Source organism: Dreissena polymorpha, chromosome 6 (assembly GCF_020536995.1).
Source record: "Dreissena polymorpha isolate Duluth1 chromosome 6, UMN_Dpol_1.0, whole genome shotgun sequence".
Lineage (NCBI taxonomy): Eukaryota > Metazoa > Mollusca > Bivalvia > Myida > Dreissenidae > Dreissena > Dreissena polymorpha.
The window spans coordinates 57,605,880-57,624,718 of NC_068360.1; the positions used below are offsets into that span (position 1 = coordinate 57,605,880).

The 18,839-nt window shown below is 35.7% G+C and overlaps 1 protein-coding gene across 1 annotated transcript in view; it reads right to left on the reverse strand.

The window, feature by feature from the left end:
* Window positions 1-6,664: 6,664 nt before the first annotated feature.
* LOC127833959 (uncharacterized) overlaps window positions 6,665-18,839 on the reverse strand; it is a 124,721-nt gene continuing 112,546 nt past the window's right edge. Inside the window, exons 5-14 of the mRNA XM_052359477.1 lie at window positions 18,615-18,704; window positions 17,943-17,997; window positions 14,540-14,629; window positions 13,645-14,141; window positions 11,630-11,764; window positions 10,636-10,802; window positions 10,169-10,314; window positions 9,865-9,939; window positions 9,416-9,551; window positions 6,665-8,331 (exon numbers count right to left, since the gene is read on the reverse strand). Coding sequence (XP_052215437.1) covers window positions 8,064-8,331; window positions 9,416-9,551; window positions 9,865-9,939; window positions 10,169-10,314; window positions 10,636-10,802; window positions 11,630-11,764; window positions 13,645-14,141; window positions 14,540-14,629; window positions 17,943-17,997; window positions 18,615-18,704 — 1,659 coding nt within the window. The 3' untranslated portion in view covers window positions 6,665-8,063. The remainder of the gene's footprint in view (window positions 8,332-9,415; window positions 9,552-9,864; window positions 9,940-10,168; window positions 10,315-10,635; window positions 10,803-11,629; window positions 11,765-13,644; window positions 14,142-14,539; window positions 14,630-17,942; window positions 17,998-18,614; window positions 18,705-18,839) is intronic.

The window sequence follows — 18,839 nt, forward strand, 5'->3', positions numbered from 1 at the left end:
GGCATTTTTTTCAGTCTCATTAAATCGGTTTGCATAGCGACGTTTCTCCATACATCACTAGTCAATTTGTAATGGCTCTATATGTAATGGTGAGTCAGATAAATTATAGCGTCTTATTTCTCTTGCGACTGTAAACCGACATACACTTAGCATGAAAAAGTGCATCGCTTTTTACGAAGATGTCAACAGCGTTTGTTTAATTCTATCAATGTGCAATTTAATCAGGTGTTCCAAAATAAACCACAAACAAGATAAAGCGCCTGACAGGTTTAAAGAAGCAATTGCCGTTTTTTTTAGCTGAAATGGGCCTTTTCACGCTTTGGTAAATTGACCAAATTAAAAAAATAGTTTCAGAATCGCAAAGGTTCATTTAAGTTATGATATTTGTGAGGAAACAGTTATACTGAACATGAACCATGCTCTAAAATATTTATTACATGCATCTTTTTACGACTTAAAAACCTGAAAATTATTAAGCGTTGCAACGCAAAACGATTGAATAATTTTTAAGAGTTCTGTTTTTGTCGTTACATTTTGTGAAACTACGAGCATTGCTCATATAAAGTATAAAGTACACCCCTCATTGTATGAGCACGGATAGCCTAGTGGTCTAAGCGATAGGCTTTTACCCCAGGGGTCAGTGTTTCGAGCCCAGTCGAGGGTAACTATTTCCTACTTGTTTAACTTCATTTTTGTTTGTTTTTAATGGAGCTTTATAGAAACAATGTTTACATTCATGAATATGAAGCTTTTAACAACAAACTTCAATACATGCCGAAATCTGAGAAAAAGTCGCTTTAATGTTGGTGGAAACGCATCTGTTGGATTGCTTACGAGTCGGGTAGTGTTTTTTCACTGAAAGGATTTATGTTGTGCTCAACCGCCGTAATCTTCAAAAAAAACACTAAAGTTAGTTTGTTTACGTTTTATTTTTATTCAAAGCTAGCATACGCGACTTAAAGATCGCTAATTTTAAATGAACTTTGAACATAAACGTTTTATAAGTAATAAACATTTTAACAGAGAGGATATTCATACGATAAGTCATTCTGCTGTGCATTTTAAACCAAAAAAGGAAATCAGAGATTTTGTTTACAAATTGTTTTGTTTTTGCTGGGCATGGCTGTTTGGGCAATCGGTCACTTGCCTTAAATAAAGGACCATCTATTTGTTTTAATGAGAATTCAATACTGCTCCAGCAGCTGGAGTTTCACTCCTTTATATTGTTACTAATGAATGAGTGTACATTGTTGCGAAAGTATGTCATGGTCGCATAAGTAACATACTATAAATTTACGTGCATGATATAACTAACAACGTGTTGCACATTTCATTTTTAATGTATTTCAATTAATATTCATAAATGACGCTGATGAAATATTTTCCCAGAGAGAATGTCACTCCAGAAATTTTTAGGTAACGCAGCAATTATGTTATATGGCCTCAAACCATTTTTGCTTATTTTATGCGGTGTTTTAATGAGGCTGTTATGGTAATGTAATGCAATTGTCGTGACTCGAAGTGAAGTGCGTTAATCTATAACAAATGACGCAGATGAACTTATAACCAAATTGCCAAAACATGTTATATCAGAGCAGCAAACACATTTGGTAACGTAGTAATTAGGTTCCGCTTCGACTTACGTTAGTTGCATTTTATCTGGTGTCTTCAATTTGGTTACCATTAGACATTTCCTCGATCGTGGAATCCGATTGACCAAATGGTCTGTCAGATGCAATATAAAGTCTTATTCCCATCTACCACTTGAACCAGAACTCGATTACGAAGTTTTTTCTTGCTATAGGTTAAGACAGGAGTAAGAACATGTCCTTATTACATTTGCGTACTTGGTAACCATTTGATAATCTAATATGATTATGGTATATGAGAATTATATTTAAAAGTCAAAAATGAAATTAACAATAAATGTAAATATATTAATCCACAAAGTCAGTATTTTGTTTTAAAAGGGGTTACAGTAAAAAGGAAGACGCTTAGTGTGATCATGTGTAGGGCTGTTGTGCAATTTGAGAATTATGAGAATTATGACTGGCGGAGTTTGATGCCACGGCTATGCATTTTGAACAAGTGTTCGGATGACGATCTTACCCGAAAATCCGAAAATCTTGGTATCTTTGTATTATATTTCCAGTCATAGCAAATTTATTAACACATTTATATTTTACTGTTATTTTATGCTCGTTAAATTTGTGTTTGACGAGTTAAAGTAGCGTTTAGCTGGAGCTTATTGTTTGAAATGAGCCCTTGACTGTTCTACCAGTTCTATCATACAGAACATACGCAAATGCCTTTTATAAATACATTATATGGATTATTAAATGATTTAATTGTATTTCGACTTCCGTTTGGCAGAGGTCTCGTGCACCGTTTGTTTAAGACGTTTGTTTTAAATGTTGATATTTCTGTAATAGCTATGTGTCACAAAGTAATATGTATGTCAAGTTTCCTCAGTGAGTTCTCTAAAACCTAAATCAGTTCGTCAAAATTCATTAAAACCGCGCCTTTGTTATCGTATGTTCGTCCCAGAGAAACATTTTTCTCCCGGTAAGCAATTAATATAGTTCAAGCAAACAGAACATTACATTCACAATTGTTTCGTATACATTATAAGACGTTAATATTACACCATTGTCGATGTCTTACATGATTTATATGTGTCCACATGGCTCGCACTTACCATTAACCTTTAAAATATAACAAAAACATCTATTCAAACGAAACATTCTCTCACCGGGGAAGTTGGTTAAATTGATGTATTTTGGAAAGTTAAAAGTACAGACTCGTTGAGCACAACAACAGGTTAATGCGATGTGCGTTGTATAATTTTATGCTCTCGACATTCTAGGTAAGGAATGTGTATTGTAAATATTGACAGATACATTAGCTAATAGAGCGCGATTAAAGCTGCAGTTTCATGCAGTACATTCGTCAATAGGAAACTGTTTATTCAAGTCATAGCTTGAAATGAATCAGTTTTTATTCAAAGCTAACCTTTTAGAATTATGTTATCAATAAAAAGAGAATTGTATAAAGTTACTCAATGCGTTTTTAAGTGATAGTATGGTCATTGTTCAGTGTTGAATTGAGCTGAAAAGAATTAACAGGTCGAAAGAATTAGTTAAAATTTTGTAACTGACCAATTATCTACAACTTTTCTAGCTACCAGTTGTTTATAAAAGATATATATTATTTTCGATCTTTTACATGACTCACCCAGTCATCTAAGCCAAAATAATCCGTAAAACAAAATTGTGTCTGTATGTCGTGTGAACGAATCTGTATGAAAACTGCATTTAGACTCACATCGTACATGGAAACATTTCTGTCGCCAGTTGTCAAAACGAAAGTACGGTTAATATTCAATTGGATTATTTTTCTCTTTCCGGGATATTTTTTTAGTATGTTGATGCTGCATTAACACATATAAGTATATATGAAGCGAAAACACCAAAATTAACAACGGTTGCTATAGACGCCTATATACTGTTAGATGCCCATAATATCACTTAAAGTATGTGAGAGTTGAGTTTCAACATTGTAGTTTGTAGCAATCTTAAACCAGCATGTGAATATCAGCGAGGAATGTAACATACAATTAAATAATAATCGTCATATAACACCATTAGTCAAATACTGTTTACTTCAATGAAATTTATTACGTACACGTGTATGCCGATACCGACGCGTTTACTCGTTTTTGGTGAAAAAAACAACTGCGTATGTGTCGACTTAGGCAATTTCCAAACTCTTAAATTTCCAAACAGTTAAAGAAAGAAGTAATTTGCTGTATAGATGAACATTATTTACAATGGAATAAAGCTCTTCTCTCGTTTACTTTCTAGAACTATTTCTTTTGGACATTTATTAAAGTTTGTGTTATTCATTAAAAATCTATCTTGTTGAACAGAAATGTTTTAAGAAAGTTTGAATGCTCGCTCTAAACATACAGGAATTGACGTTTACTTGGTCAATTTTATTTTAAATTAACATAACACAATTTTTTAACGGAACAGTAAACAGAAACTTTATATATTGTATTGACCATTCTTCGTTCATATTCACGTTAGTGTAGGTTGGTGAAAAAAACTGCATAGATTAACATGGCATATACTTGTTTTAAACTCGATTCAACAATTACTATCTTGACCAATTGTTTTCTTAGCCGATCATGTAGTTATACCCATTAATGAATGTACCTTGTTGCGAAAGTGTCCCATGGTCGCGTAACTACAAAATAGTAATTTACTCGCGAGATGAATGTAGTAATGCATCAGCAAGGCGGTATGCATCAGAACCCGGATGATCGACACGATATAAGCCGCGTAACGCAGATCAGAGACATCGACAACACAAGAATTAACCTAGACATACAAACACGAGCCGTTCTATCTTATTGACGGCAAAACAATAGATTCGACCCAAACAACACCTTCCACGTGCAAAAGGCAACACATGACGTCACTATTTTCAATACATCATCGAAGTAACATAGACGATCGAACAACGTTTTTGGACCTGTGAGGTTGTGTTCCAGTTCGTGTCGATTGTCACTTATGTTGTATTACATTACCCACACTTATTTATGTTACCAGAAACATTCGTCAGAATATCACTTTACAACATATTGATATTTTTTGTCTTGCAAACAAAACATGTCTCAACAGAACATGGACTACACCCCTTTTTATCTTAAAAGTCCGCTATGTTAAATATTAGCTGCTGAAGGCAAAATTTGAATTTTGACCTTTAAGTGTGACATTGACCTTTTAGGTTATCAGACAGGTGATTCACACAACGTTCAGCTGGGCTCCGCATGTTAGTCATTTGTAATAAAATGTTTTAAAATTTAATTGATGAATGAAAAGGTCATGTAGATACAAAATAAAAAAAGTCAGAAAGTCAAAAAACTCGAACTTGCTCTGAATGTCGATAGACTTCCATAACAAAAATCAGATCAATATATTCACGCATTTTGGAAAACAATTCGGAAGACTTTTAATATAGACCTATCACGTCGCCAAAATTCAATGGACCGGAACGAAACTCAACATTATCTTTAGACACACACACACACGCACGCACGCACGGAAAGTCCGACTGCTATATGCCCCCCCCATGCCGAGGGCATAAACACTTACAATAAATCACGTTAATACCACGAAACGCATGAAATATTGCTTACATATTTATTCTCCATATATGATGTCATACATCAATGTAAAACAAAAGACAAAGTAAAACAGATTATATTCAACTAATGCGCAACATCCAAACAATATGTAACAATGTAACATGACAACAAATGAAACCACTTGAAATACAAAAGTTCATCAATGTCAATTTCTGAATTGCAAATACAACAGAGGCATGTACACATACATTGCAACATTTTTCAAAAAGACACTGTGTATGAATAAACAATACTGAAGTTTTATATGAAATTAATAAAACATATCAATTTTGTTTACGATTAATACGAAATTTCTTGTGTTTACATCATGCTGGCATTACTATCCATCGATGGCATAGACAGAAACATACAGAATATAAACAAGAGTTTTATTGATGTCCAAAAACTACATTCTCAACACCCTATTATTTGTTTTTTTTCTCGCAGCGGGCCGCTTTTATCATATCAAAGGCATTTACCGCAATCAGATTATTTACATGCAAAATAGACGAACAATAGACGTTATGACATCAGAAGAAAGAGACAAAAACGATTTGTGTTTTTACTTTTCGCAATTCGAAACGACTAACTCGTGACTATTGTTCTCAGTTTAAAAATGACTTTTTTAAGTGAAAATTAATGGCCGTTTGCCGTTATGGAAAGTTTACTTTAAATTTGAAGTGTAATATAGAGTGATTGTTGTCAGAGGAAATCCAGACCGAACGTTGTCCGCAGTTGACCGTTGTCTTCAAGTGACCGTTGTCTGCAGTTGACCATTGTCTTCAGTTGACCGCTACCCCAAGTTTGACGGTACACAAAATTGAGGAGAATCTTAACAGTAAAATCAGTACTGGATAAAACGTTATTGTACATCATTCGCTCTCAGCCGATACAGGTTGAGTAATTAATGTTTTTACAACAGATACTTTTATCGTCAATACGATGTAAATCATTAATATTTTTACCTTAATTATAATTAGTTTCATTATTATGGGTGTCATGACGACGGAACAAATCAGTCCAACCACATGAAACACTTTTATGAAGGATATATAAGTTTTAATGGGCTTAGATATACAATTTAATCGCCTTGGACTTGTTTGAATACAGAAACACACTTCTTATTTCGTAAGTACGTTTTAAACATTTATAACTGTATGTAGATGTCTATTTCAATATTTAACTTTTGGGTTGGATAGATGATTTTATTATCAACAAGCAAGATTTATATCTCATCATATATCATAGTATTAAATGCTTAATTTACCATTTCAACGCACAATTCCTTACAAACATTGTGTTAACATAGCGTTGATCTAGAAAACCTTTAAATGCGTTATATAATATATATATATTTTATAGCAATTGCATTTAATATAATAACCAGCTGGGCATTTGTTATATAAACATATATATATATATATATATATATATATATATATATATATATATATATATATATATATATATATATATATATATATATATATTGTAAATTCATCTTAACATTTTCCGGCATTACATTTCGCTGGGTAAATAGAGAATACTAGGTCGGTGCCGAATAAAGCAAAGTTTATTTTGCGAGGCTTAGAAAATCTGAACCACGAGCCTTGGCGAGTGGTTCAGATTTTCGTGCCGAGCAAGATAAACTTTGCTTTATTCGGCACCGACCTAGTATTCGATTTATCCCATCAATTTTCTTAGTCGTAAATTGTTTCTTTAAACATAGAATAGGAAAATCGAACTAGACGGAAAATCCCAAAGATATTTTAAGCAAACATTGTTTCATTATTTTAATCGTGTCGAGCCTAATACATTACAAAAAGATCAGTAACCAACCTGTTTTTCGTTTATCATACCTCTACGTCCCCGATTATTAAGAACTTATGAAAAAAAAGACACTAAACAACTGCATCTTTAGCGTGAAACAACATGCATTGTGTCGTATGACGTATTTATAATGACGTCACGAGTACGCGCACTTAATATTTGTAAATAATGTTTATTTGCTTTTTGAGTTGCATTATGTGTAAAAACTATATTACATCTTGGTATCAAATTGTTTGTTTTGTTGAATCTGATTCGATTTTACTAAAAATGATTACTTTATAGTTGATTCCGAGTAATATGAACATTCTTCGCCGCGCGTGACAGCTATATTTCAGCACTGCTGAAATAAAGGTAAATTTATTTCACAGTGGTTTATTTCGACAATGCACGTCTGATGATGGGATAAACAATATATTTTTTCGTGAATAAGTACATTTGTGGATGTTTGACTTAAAAAAGAAATAAAGCATTTTCATTTGTCATTTTCCCATGTGTCGGTGTTCAATTCGTAGATCTGTAAACCCACGATAATTTTACAATATACTGATTTGCATCAGTTCGAGCTATAATTGCGGAGCTATTTTAGCGTATCGTTTTTTTTATATACAGTCCATAATTGATACATGAAGCATCATGAATATTTAACCAAATCGCTACACAGCGTAAATATGATGATTCAACAATAACAACTAACAACGTAAAACATTTTTTAACATTACACTTGTCTATGTCCCGCAAAGACAAAGCAAAACAAATCCACTATCAAAACATGTCGAATGTTATTACTCGAAAAGCACACTTGTGTCGCATTTTATAAATATTTACATACATCTTAAACACTATTGACAGACATATCACCTATCAGCCTGTTTGCACTGTCCCAATTAACAGTTTTCTTTTAAACAACATACACAATTTCAAAAAAGAAAAATAAACACATATTAGTGCAATTCACTGAAAGAATATAACAACAACCATTGCTAAGCAACGAGTTAAATAGTCATTAAAGAGATCACTTAAAGACGAACAGTATATTGTAACCTCACGTATGTACTTTTATGGACGCTGCTAGCTTTTCGATCTTACTAATGATCGGCCCGGCGTCCACCATCCGTATTGCCGGTAGCGGCTCGTCACCATAGTGATCCAAAAATAGCTCCAAAAACACGCTGTCTGCGTGCGCATCCATTAGAGAAGCTTTTGGTACTTTCTTGATCTGGTGTTTATATGAGTCTTCCATGCAGCGGCGCTCCGGTTCGTTCAAATTGTAGAAGTCATACACCTCGGTCAGCATCATATAATCCTCGACCCTGGGATACATAGAGGTATGTAATTTTTACGGACTCACACGAGCCTCGCTCGGGCAAAACCCGGAGTAAATCATGTGCGTCAAAAATACCATCACGCGGAAAGTGTCGTCCCTGTGTAGCCTGTGCAGACCGCATCGGCTAATATGAGGTACACTTTAAGCACATGAAATAACCCGTTTTTTTCCAGATTGCGGCTCCAATTCCTTAAATGCCATTAGAGGTTTGTGATCAGTTACGATGCTGCTCAGATTTACTATTATTACTGTTCACTTCGTGATTAAAATGATAAATATTGAAATTTATAAATGTACTCATAAAATCACAATACAATGAAATTGAATTAAAGTGAAAAACAACTGGCATTACTAAGGAAAGTGCGTAAACTGTTGGAAAATATTTCCTAAATAATTGTCAACAATGTATCCCTAACATTAAAGAACAATACAAAATATATATATGGCATCAGATTGACTTCAGAAATAGCTACTCATAGACGCATTCATCATTCGCAGATGATGAATGACGAGAAATTCAAAAAGGGTCTATATAAGAAATTAAGTCTTCGAGAAATATTCAACACAGTTTGCAATTTGTGGCCATGCACTAGTAGAGCATGAAGATCTTATTACCAAAGATTGTGAATTAAACCATCAAGTACGCAGTGGCAAAAGTTTATTAGCTCACCACGCAGATTTTTCATTTCACATACAAAACATGAATTTTGGTTTGGCCAGACGCATACCTGCAAAAACGCAGAATAATGTTAATAGTGAACACATGTGCAAACGCCGGCTATTGTATACATACCGCAGCAGAAGTGCTCGATTTTGTTATTGTCGGCTCAGTTGCAATGTATATGCCAAATACCCCAGGTATACTACCAGTATGCTACAAAGAGTACGCGGTACAGAAGTTATACTAAAGAGTATCCTGGGGTATTACCGGTGCCTTTGAGCGTATTTTTACGTACCCGGGGTAAATTGCAGTAGACTTAAAGAGTAACCGCTGCATTTGTCAATAATACCTGAGCCGACAACGACACAATGAGCAGGAGAAGAGTTATCGGCCTTAATATAACACATACCTCTTGTTCGTTGTAAGGCTAAGCCGTCGAACCGGAAACAGCGTCTTTGACGTCATTGTCAGCATATCATTGGACTCGTCCTCCGGGTCTGAGGGAACGTTCTCGAACAGTGGACAGCCGCTAAACGTCTCGGGCTCTGTTGGGGAACATAATCATGACATGCATAAGAGAGTCAATTAAACATTCCTTGACTTATCGCGTGTATGTATTTGAAGGTAAGATGTATATGCTTTAGGCATGAATAACCTTTTTATTATGTCATGTTGCCCCCGTAGACAAAATATTTGATAATAGTGCAAAGCCTATTCAAGAATTATTATGGTTCCAGTTCGTTTAAATATCTCTATACAAAACAGTTCAAACTGCTAGCAGTTTCACTTGTCAATACACATAAAGACATAATTTCTTATCTGTTTAAACTATATCTGCTATACATGAACTAAACTCACCTAAATACGTATTAGATGCCCTAAATTGCCAAGGATGGCATTGGTTTTCATAGCCATTTAGATCACTGAAGTAGTCTGAAAGGAAGAACATATACTCACAGTTATTATTATTTAACAGGGGAATTGTACGGTAATTTTAAGGTCATTCTAACAAATAATGACGTAATTCTAAACTAAAACGTGAAAATTTTCGATAATATGCAGTCATTGAAACTGTGAATTAACAGGTTTAAATAAATTATATTTCCTTCTAAACCACGCTAAAGCTCTAGACAAAACATCTTCATTTAGTGAACCATCGTACCTTGTATATAATTGCGCATTCTGTCGCTTTTCGCGATTTTTAAAAGCGAGCGACCTGCGTACGTCGACAGACTAGGATCGGCACCAAAGGAGATCAACATTCGCAACATTTCAATGTGGTCTGTTTCTACGGCATCGTGGATAGGCCTGAAAAGACATGTACACTTGAGAGGCGTTCTGGGAAAACGGGACTTAATGCATCGGCGTAAAGTGTCGGCCCAGATAAGCCTGTGCAGTCCGCACAAGCTTATCAGGGATGACACTTTCCGCCCACAGTTGATTTTCGCAAATAAGAGATTTCTTTACAACGAAAAATACCACACATTAATGAAACGCTGAAAAAATGTGCTTAATTAACGTAATCGAATAATGATAACATGTACATTATATCAGTGGGTCATAGCGTATACACACGGTAGAAACAACCTCAGTACTGCACACTGCTATTGCAATTACGATGTTCCGTACCTTATTCCGTCTGTTGAGCACACATTAACATTTGCTCCGTACGTTAGCAACAGCTTCCCGATTCTGACGTGTCCTCGCCAAACGCACTCGTGCAGTGGAGTGAACCCGGCGTTGTCACGTGCATTGACGTCAACGGACTGTGTTGCCAATAGGTACAGTACCACCTCCTGTGTGAACCAAGACGAACATTTAAGGATGCAAACCGACAACATCATGAGCACAGCGGGTATCATGTAGATATTAAATTAACATCTTTACATAAGTAGCGAAAGATATTAAAAAGACGTAGCACAAATATATACCGCTATAACAAACCGTATAACCCCGAGTGTTTTGTTATTGAGAGGAATGCATACACACAGAAATGCAGGACGGTAATATAAAAAAATGAAGACAATATTCAAATTATTGTTGTCGACACATAGCATTTGAACTATGTATTATAAGGTAAATAGTTAGCATTTTAAATAACATACAATGAAACATGATAAACGATTCCGGGAACGTGAAATGTCAATTAGAGTCTATTAACAAACGGCATAACTATACAACACATCAATCACGAACAGAAAAACATACTTCATTTCCACATCACACATCAATAATGAACGGAACACTCTTTGCACTAAACGGTTCACTGAACTGCCATCAATGCAATGTTTCGAAATGTGAAGTTTAATTTTTGTTCGAGCTTTTGTTGTCGAATAAAAAATAACGACGCGTTCTAGTAAACTGGATTTAATGCATGTGCGTAAAGTGTCGTCCTATATTAGCCTGTTCAGACTAATTAGGGACGACACTTTCCGCCGTTTTGGATTTTTTTATTTAAAAAGGTATCTCTTTTAAGAAAATCCAGTAAAGTCGGAAAATGCCGTCACTGATTAGCCTGTGCGGGTGCACAGGCTTATCTAGGAGTAAACTGTACGCACATGGAAAAAGTATTGTTTTCTCAGAACGAGGGTCACTATGTCTAGCGATAAAGCACACAACGCACCTCGAAGCCCAGGCGAGCAGCCTTGTGTAGGGCCGTTTCACCGCTCTCCTTGTTTACTATTACTCGTTTTAGGTCCGCTGGTACTGGGATGTCATATTCCATAGATGATGAAAGTAAAGGGCCGAGTTCAGTGTTCTGAAAGATATGAAATACAATCGCATGAAATTAACTAAGTCTGAATCTAGTTACAAGACAAGAGGGCCTGAAAGGCCCAAAGTCGCTCACCTGAGATAACAAGATATTATTGGGACAAATCTTCTAACCAAGTTCCACGAAGATCGGAAAATAAATGTGGCCTCTAGAGTGTTAACAAGGTTTTACTATAACCATATAAGGAAAAATGCCCCGCCTCTGGCAGCCATGTTTTCAACCAACTGGCATCATTTTTTAACACTTCCAAGATATTATCGGGATGAATCTTCTGACCAAATTTCATGAAGATCGCATAGTTAATGTGGCCTCTAGAGTGTTAACAAGATTTTACTATAGCCATATAAGGACAAATGCCCCGCCCCTTGGAAGCCATTTTTTTCAAGCAAACATAATTATTTTCGAACTCATCCAAGATATCATTTAGACCAATATTCTGACCAAGTTTCACGAAAATCGGAAAAAAATGTGGCCTTTAGAGTGATAACAAGGTTTTACCATAGCCATATAGCCATATAAGGAAAAATGCCCCGCCCCTGGTGGCAATGATTTGAATGCAACCAAAACCATTTTCGAACTCATCCAAGATATCATTGGGAAAATCTTATGACCAAGTTTCATGATGATCGGAAAATAAATGTGACCTCTAGAGTGTTAACAAGGTTTTACTATATCCATATAAGGAAAATAGCCCCGCCCCCATGGTGGCCATGTTTTTCAACTAACCGGCATCATTCTTTAACTCGTCCAAGATATTATTGTGATGAATCTTCTGACAGAGTTTCATGAAGATCGGACTATAAATGTGGCCTCTAGAGTGTTAACAAGATGTTACTATAGCCTTATATAGCCATATAAGGAAAAATGCCCCGCCCCTTGGCGGCCATGTTTTTTTAGCAAACGTAACCATTTTCGAACTCATCCAAGATATCATTAAGACAAATCTTCTGACCATATTTCATCAAGATTGGACAATACATGTGGCCTCTAGAGTGTTAATAAGGTTTTACTAAAGCCATATAAGGAAAAATGCCCCGCCCCCTGGCGACCACGTTTTTCAACCAACCGGCATCATTTTCGAACTCGTCTAAGATACTATTTGGATGAATCTTCTGACCGAGTTTCATGAAGATTGGACAATCAATGTGACCTCTAGAGCGTTAACAAGATTTTACTATAGCCATTTACAACCATATAGGGAAAAATGCCAAGCCCCTTGGCAGCCATGTTTTTCAAGCAAAGGTTACCATTTTTTTACTCATCCAAGATATCAGTGGGACAAATCTTCTGAGCAAGTTTCATGAAGATCGGAATAAATGTGGCCTCTAGAGTGTTAACAAGGTTTTACTATAGCCATATAAGGAAAAATGCCCCGCTCCCTGGCGGCCATGTTTTTCAACCAACCGGCATCATTTTCGAACTCGTTCAAGATATTACTATGATGAATCTTCTGACCAAGTTTTCTAAAGATCAGACAATAACTGTGGCCTCTAGAGTGTTAACAAGATTTTACTATAGCCATATATAGCCATATAAGGAAAAATGCCCCACCAGTTGGCAGCCATGTTTTTTAAGCAAACGTAACCATTTTCGAACTCATCCAAGATATCATTGAAACCAATCTTCTGACCAAATTTCATGAAGATTGGACAATAAATGTGGCCTCTAGAGAGTTAACAAGGCAAATGTTGACGCCGCACAACGGACAACGGACGACGGACAAAAAGCGATCACAAAAGCTCACCATGAGCACGTTGTGCTCAGGTGGGCTAAAAAATATCATTATTTTTGTGAAACCACAAGAAGTCAATCTGAACTAATGCAAGATGGATACAATTCTTTCGTTACTTTTGTACTCGTTTTACCTCTTCTTGGAAGCTATAAACCCCTTTCAGATGGTCCCCGGAAACGTCTTGAGTGTTAGTTTGTTCACGTAGTGGATGTTTGCCTCGACCTTGTTTTCGTTTCCGTTGAAAAATGTACTTTTGCTTAAAAAAGTTCTTTCGTTTTTTTGCAATATGTAAACTTCCGCTGCTCTTATCAGATATTTTGGTCGGTAGAAAATTATTAAATTCCGTGTTGAAATATTCATCATCTGTACTCTCATCGTTATTGATGACGGGGCCAGTCGCTGCAGTTGAGGCATTTCTAATCTCATCAAGATCACACTCGTTATCAGAATAAAACCCATGTTCGGTTCTGGATTTCGATTTCGATTTTATTTCCCTGTCCAGGGAACTCGTTCTGCGGCGTCTGAGTTTTGTAGAAGAACGTTTGAAGGAACACGCGTTTGAGTAGGCAGATGAGTGCCGGCGTCGTCCTTGACCTTCATAACGGCTTCCAAGTCTGGTTTGAGATTGCACTGAAAAAACAAACAATAATATACAAATTCAGTTCACAAGTGCAATATGATCTGTTTAAGACACTATTAAAATGAGTGTACTTATAAATATAAACTTGTGAATAAAATACGAGTACAGCTATTCTATAAACACGGTCAAAACACAGTTCTAACAAAGCTACTAATATGAAAGCAGTTGCAATCAGACGAATAATATAACACAAATAGCGAACAGCATTCTTTACAAAAAAATCCACTTTTCAAAGCGTGAAATATTTACTGAACTTATGTTAAGCCGAATATCGCTCATACTCTAACGAGGGATAATAAAAACTATGAGCCATTTGATTTATCAGATGTTTGTTCATGTTATTGACATTTTATCAAGAATCAACGATCTAATTCTGATAGCGACTTACACGATCTAGATCGAGTTCTTCTAGGAAGAACCTGCGGAGTAAAGTCTTTAAAGCCTGCTCTGTGAATCCCTGGCCTAGACCTCATGGAACCTATGGATATAGTAATGACCGTAAACGACTAGTCAGTGAAAATGATATCAGAAAACATTAACCCATGTATGCCTAGTGGACTCTCCCATCTTTCTAAATTGGATCAATTTATTTCCAAAATTAGGGATGTCTAGTATATTTAACTCTATATTTCGAATATTTATTACAGAAATTCCTTTAACCAAACAGCGCATACCCTGATGGGACGCCGCATCATGCATTTGTTTGCTGTTTGCCAATGCCTTTTTTTCTAGACGCTAGGCATACATGGGTTAATATATGTACTAGTGTTGTATTCAATTGTATATGTACTGATTGCATAGGTGCGCAGTTTCCAACAGTAGAGATCGAATCCGTACTACGGTTTTTCATGTTGCAAGGCGGGCTGTTACACTATTGGGAACAGTATGGCCAATTATACAAATAGACAGGGTATGTGAAGCAATTAACATCGCGTGAATGAAGAACTGTTTTGACGAAATGGGTTTTACAAATTGAACCGAAATAAATTGCTTTATTTTATTCCGAACAGGCTTTCGACAATCTCATAAAAATGGTTAGTATAAAATATATAAGTCATGCTGGAGGAATGTATCCTCACGAAACTCGTTTTTATTAAAGTGCAGATCTTCTGGAAGAATCGATATGTTATTAATAACTTCGCCAGCGACATACATATCTCCGAATTGGATAGCAGGAACACAGGTGGTCAGCGTGTGGCTATGATATTAATTAGTGAAAACATCATTTTGAATGATAAATAATCATATTATAACGAAAAATTAACTTTTCTGAAAAAAAAAATTTCACTATCAAATATATATATAACAAGGTATGCAACTCAAAATCACCCCAAAACGGGGTGCATCGCTTTGAACAGCCATATCTTCATCAATTGTGCAGCGATTTTCACGATCTCGGTCTTATTCAACGCAGAAATGAATTTCCTTTCTGGAAATGTATATGTCTTGCAATATTTTTACAAATGCTGGGTCAACTTTTAAGAAATAACACGATACACAACACGCATGACCCAGTTGACACTGATCATGTATTCTTTATGAATGAAATCTCCAGTTGTAAAGACACACCTCCGCATTGGACCAATGAAATCACTCGTATGTTTAAAATGTCAGTTAGTTGAAATGTATGTAAACAAAGGTTTCAAACGGCGCTGGACAGTTAGTCTTGATGCAGAATGTAACGACAAGAACGGTAATAATGTTTTTTCATACGTTTTATTGAATTATGGTATCGAACTACATGAACTTTGTAGGGAAGTTGCCCTTTACTCCGTGAAGATTTCAGTCTTAAAGACAGCATGATCACTGTCAACTGGGTCATGCGTGTTGTGTATCGTGTTTGATAGTGAAATTATTTTTTTTCAGAAAAGTTAATTTTTCGTTATAATATGATTATTTATCATTCAAAATGATGTTTTCACTAATTAATATCATAGCCACACGCTAACCACCTGTGAGCAGGAACACGAATCAAAGAAATTAATTACTTTCCCTTATTCAGGAACGACAGACATTAAAGAGAATTAATTACTATCAAATAAGCGGAAAGCACGGCATATACAACACTGGTTAAGTTTCAAGTGCATCAGCTTCCTACCTTACTATTGCCATTAAGTGTTACATCAGCTTTCTACCTTACTATTGCCATTAAGTGTTACATCAGCTTTCTACCTTACTATTGCCATTAAGTGTTAAAGCTAAGATTTATATAATTATATTCCGGTCAACATTCATAACGTTCATTATACAAATACGGCCAATATGTAATGACACAGTATTTTTGTCACATGAATGAACGTGCGTGGAGGGATAAGCCGACCTGTGCGTTAATTGTAGCAGCTGCAGTCATGCATATTAATTTCGTATCAGAAAATTTACGGTTAAGTGAAGCGAAAAACGTACCCAACTTTGAACCTTTTGAGCAGCATCTTAGCCGCACGATATTATTAATCTAGTCACGAAATATATATGGGCGCGGAACGGGCATATGTGAGTCAAGTTAAATAGGGTTATACATGTATATGAGCATCGCTCTGTGAAAAGGGGTCTTAATGCATATGCGTAAAGTGTCGTCCCAGATTAGCCTGTACATAAACTGGATTTTTGAAAAGAAGAGCATTTCTTGAAACAAAAAGTATCATAAAAGTATCTTAACGCGGAAAGTGTCGTCCCTGAGTAGCCCGTGCGAACTGTACAGGCTAATCTGGGACGACACTTGACGCACAGGCATTAAACCCCTTTTCACACAGCACGGCCCATATCTATTTAGATTGCATGCAACAGCTATACATAGCCAATACTATTCCATACAGCGTCATGATCACAAAGCAGTTTGTAGTTGTAAACGCGTGAACCTACTTATTTTGAATTTATCATCATTCAAATTGTTTCAAGAAATATGATTTTCTGAAGAAGACAGTGATGTCGCGCTTAATTAATATCTGAGCTACAACCAGATGTAAACACGGCCACGAGTAAAAAAAGAGATATTAAATAGAAGGCAATATTGATTTGTATGTTTTTCGTCCACAAAGGTAACACGGCAAAATGTAATGTTGGTTTACATATTCCTATTAAAACTTCGCCGCTTGTTATTTATGATAAAAATAATGATTACATATTGCGTTTTCGATTTGAGGACGGGAAACATACTACTATAACTAAATGTGTATGATAAGGGATTTCGGATGCAAGGTTAAATGCAGTTGAGTCAAATGTGTTGTTTTAAATAATTTGCAATAATTAAGTATGTTTGACTCATGATTTACGAAACTAATAATACAATTTATTTGAGTATGAAATTACCACGTGACGCAAGCAAACAAAGTTAACCAAAATGTTCAGAAACGATATAATTGTCAAAGCGTTTTCAACAATGTAACTACAGTGGTCCAGAAAACAAAATGTAGCACTTCTCTATATTTAATGCAGAAAATCAGCATTCTTACGATTAAACAAACGTGCAAAGGCATGCTTTAGTATATTATCTTCGTTCCTGAAAAACGAAGCTTACTGTATGTGCGAAAATGTTCGTGTCATATTAGCCTGTTTCTGCAAAGGTAAATGAGGGACGACACTTTCCGGACAAACTGGGTTTTTTGCCTAGAAGAGACTTCCAGTAAAACAAAAAAATCCACAACAGCGGAAAATGTCGTCCCATATAAGCCCGTGCATACACCACGTGCTTTTCGGGACGATACTTAACGCAAAAGCATTTAGCCCAGTTTTTTAAAATAAGAGGCTCATAATAGACATAATAGAAATGCAATAGAAACATTAAGTCCACCTACCGTCTCCGCCATTGCTGGCATGACGTCGACGTGCCCTCTTTATTAGACGGTCCGCCTAAAATGATGGTCAATAACGTACATGAGATATCGAACGTAAATACCTTGAAGAATATTCCGCTGACTGACACCATAACAGTGTTCTTTACGCAGTAACACAAATATATTACAGCGCAAAGGTACTGGATACAGCCCGACTATAAAGGGTCTTGCTCACATATTTTCGCATGTTTAAGAACTATAATTAAACAAACTGTTTTATTTGGAATACATTTAAATAATCATTATTACTGGGAAAAACAAACAATAGAAAAAGTTCCTTCCACAGGTCTCGAGCCGGCCCGCGGGACATTTCGAAAACAATAGCTAACCCTCTACCAATACAATACGCATCCATTTGATTCGATGTGTGTAATTTAAATACTGTTGGAAATGCACTATTTTGTTTATTTTTAAGATGAAAGGGGTTACACATATTTGCTTTTGTTTTCGATGTCAATTAATCCACAAACGATACAGCATGTTAATATATTACTTATTGAGGATTGTTAATTTGCCCGTTTTAATATAATGCATACATTTGCATTTAAATTGTATTCCACGACATTTTTAAAATTGATATTTGCCAACCTGTGAAGAAGTTTACACAACATGAGATCTAAAACTGTACAAGACCTGTGCTTTTGCGTTTGACTGTTTACCGATGAATCTCGGCATGAAGTCTCTGCCCGTTTCATCATCGCCATCATAACCGATCGTAAGATCCTACACACAATAAAAATAACAAGGTTTGTAATTACCTTGCGATATGTATTATGGGATATTAAGAATAGGATTTGCATTTATCTAAATCGCAGTCGTTTGTAAAATGTTCCGTTTGGAACGAATTTAAAACTTATT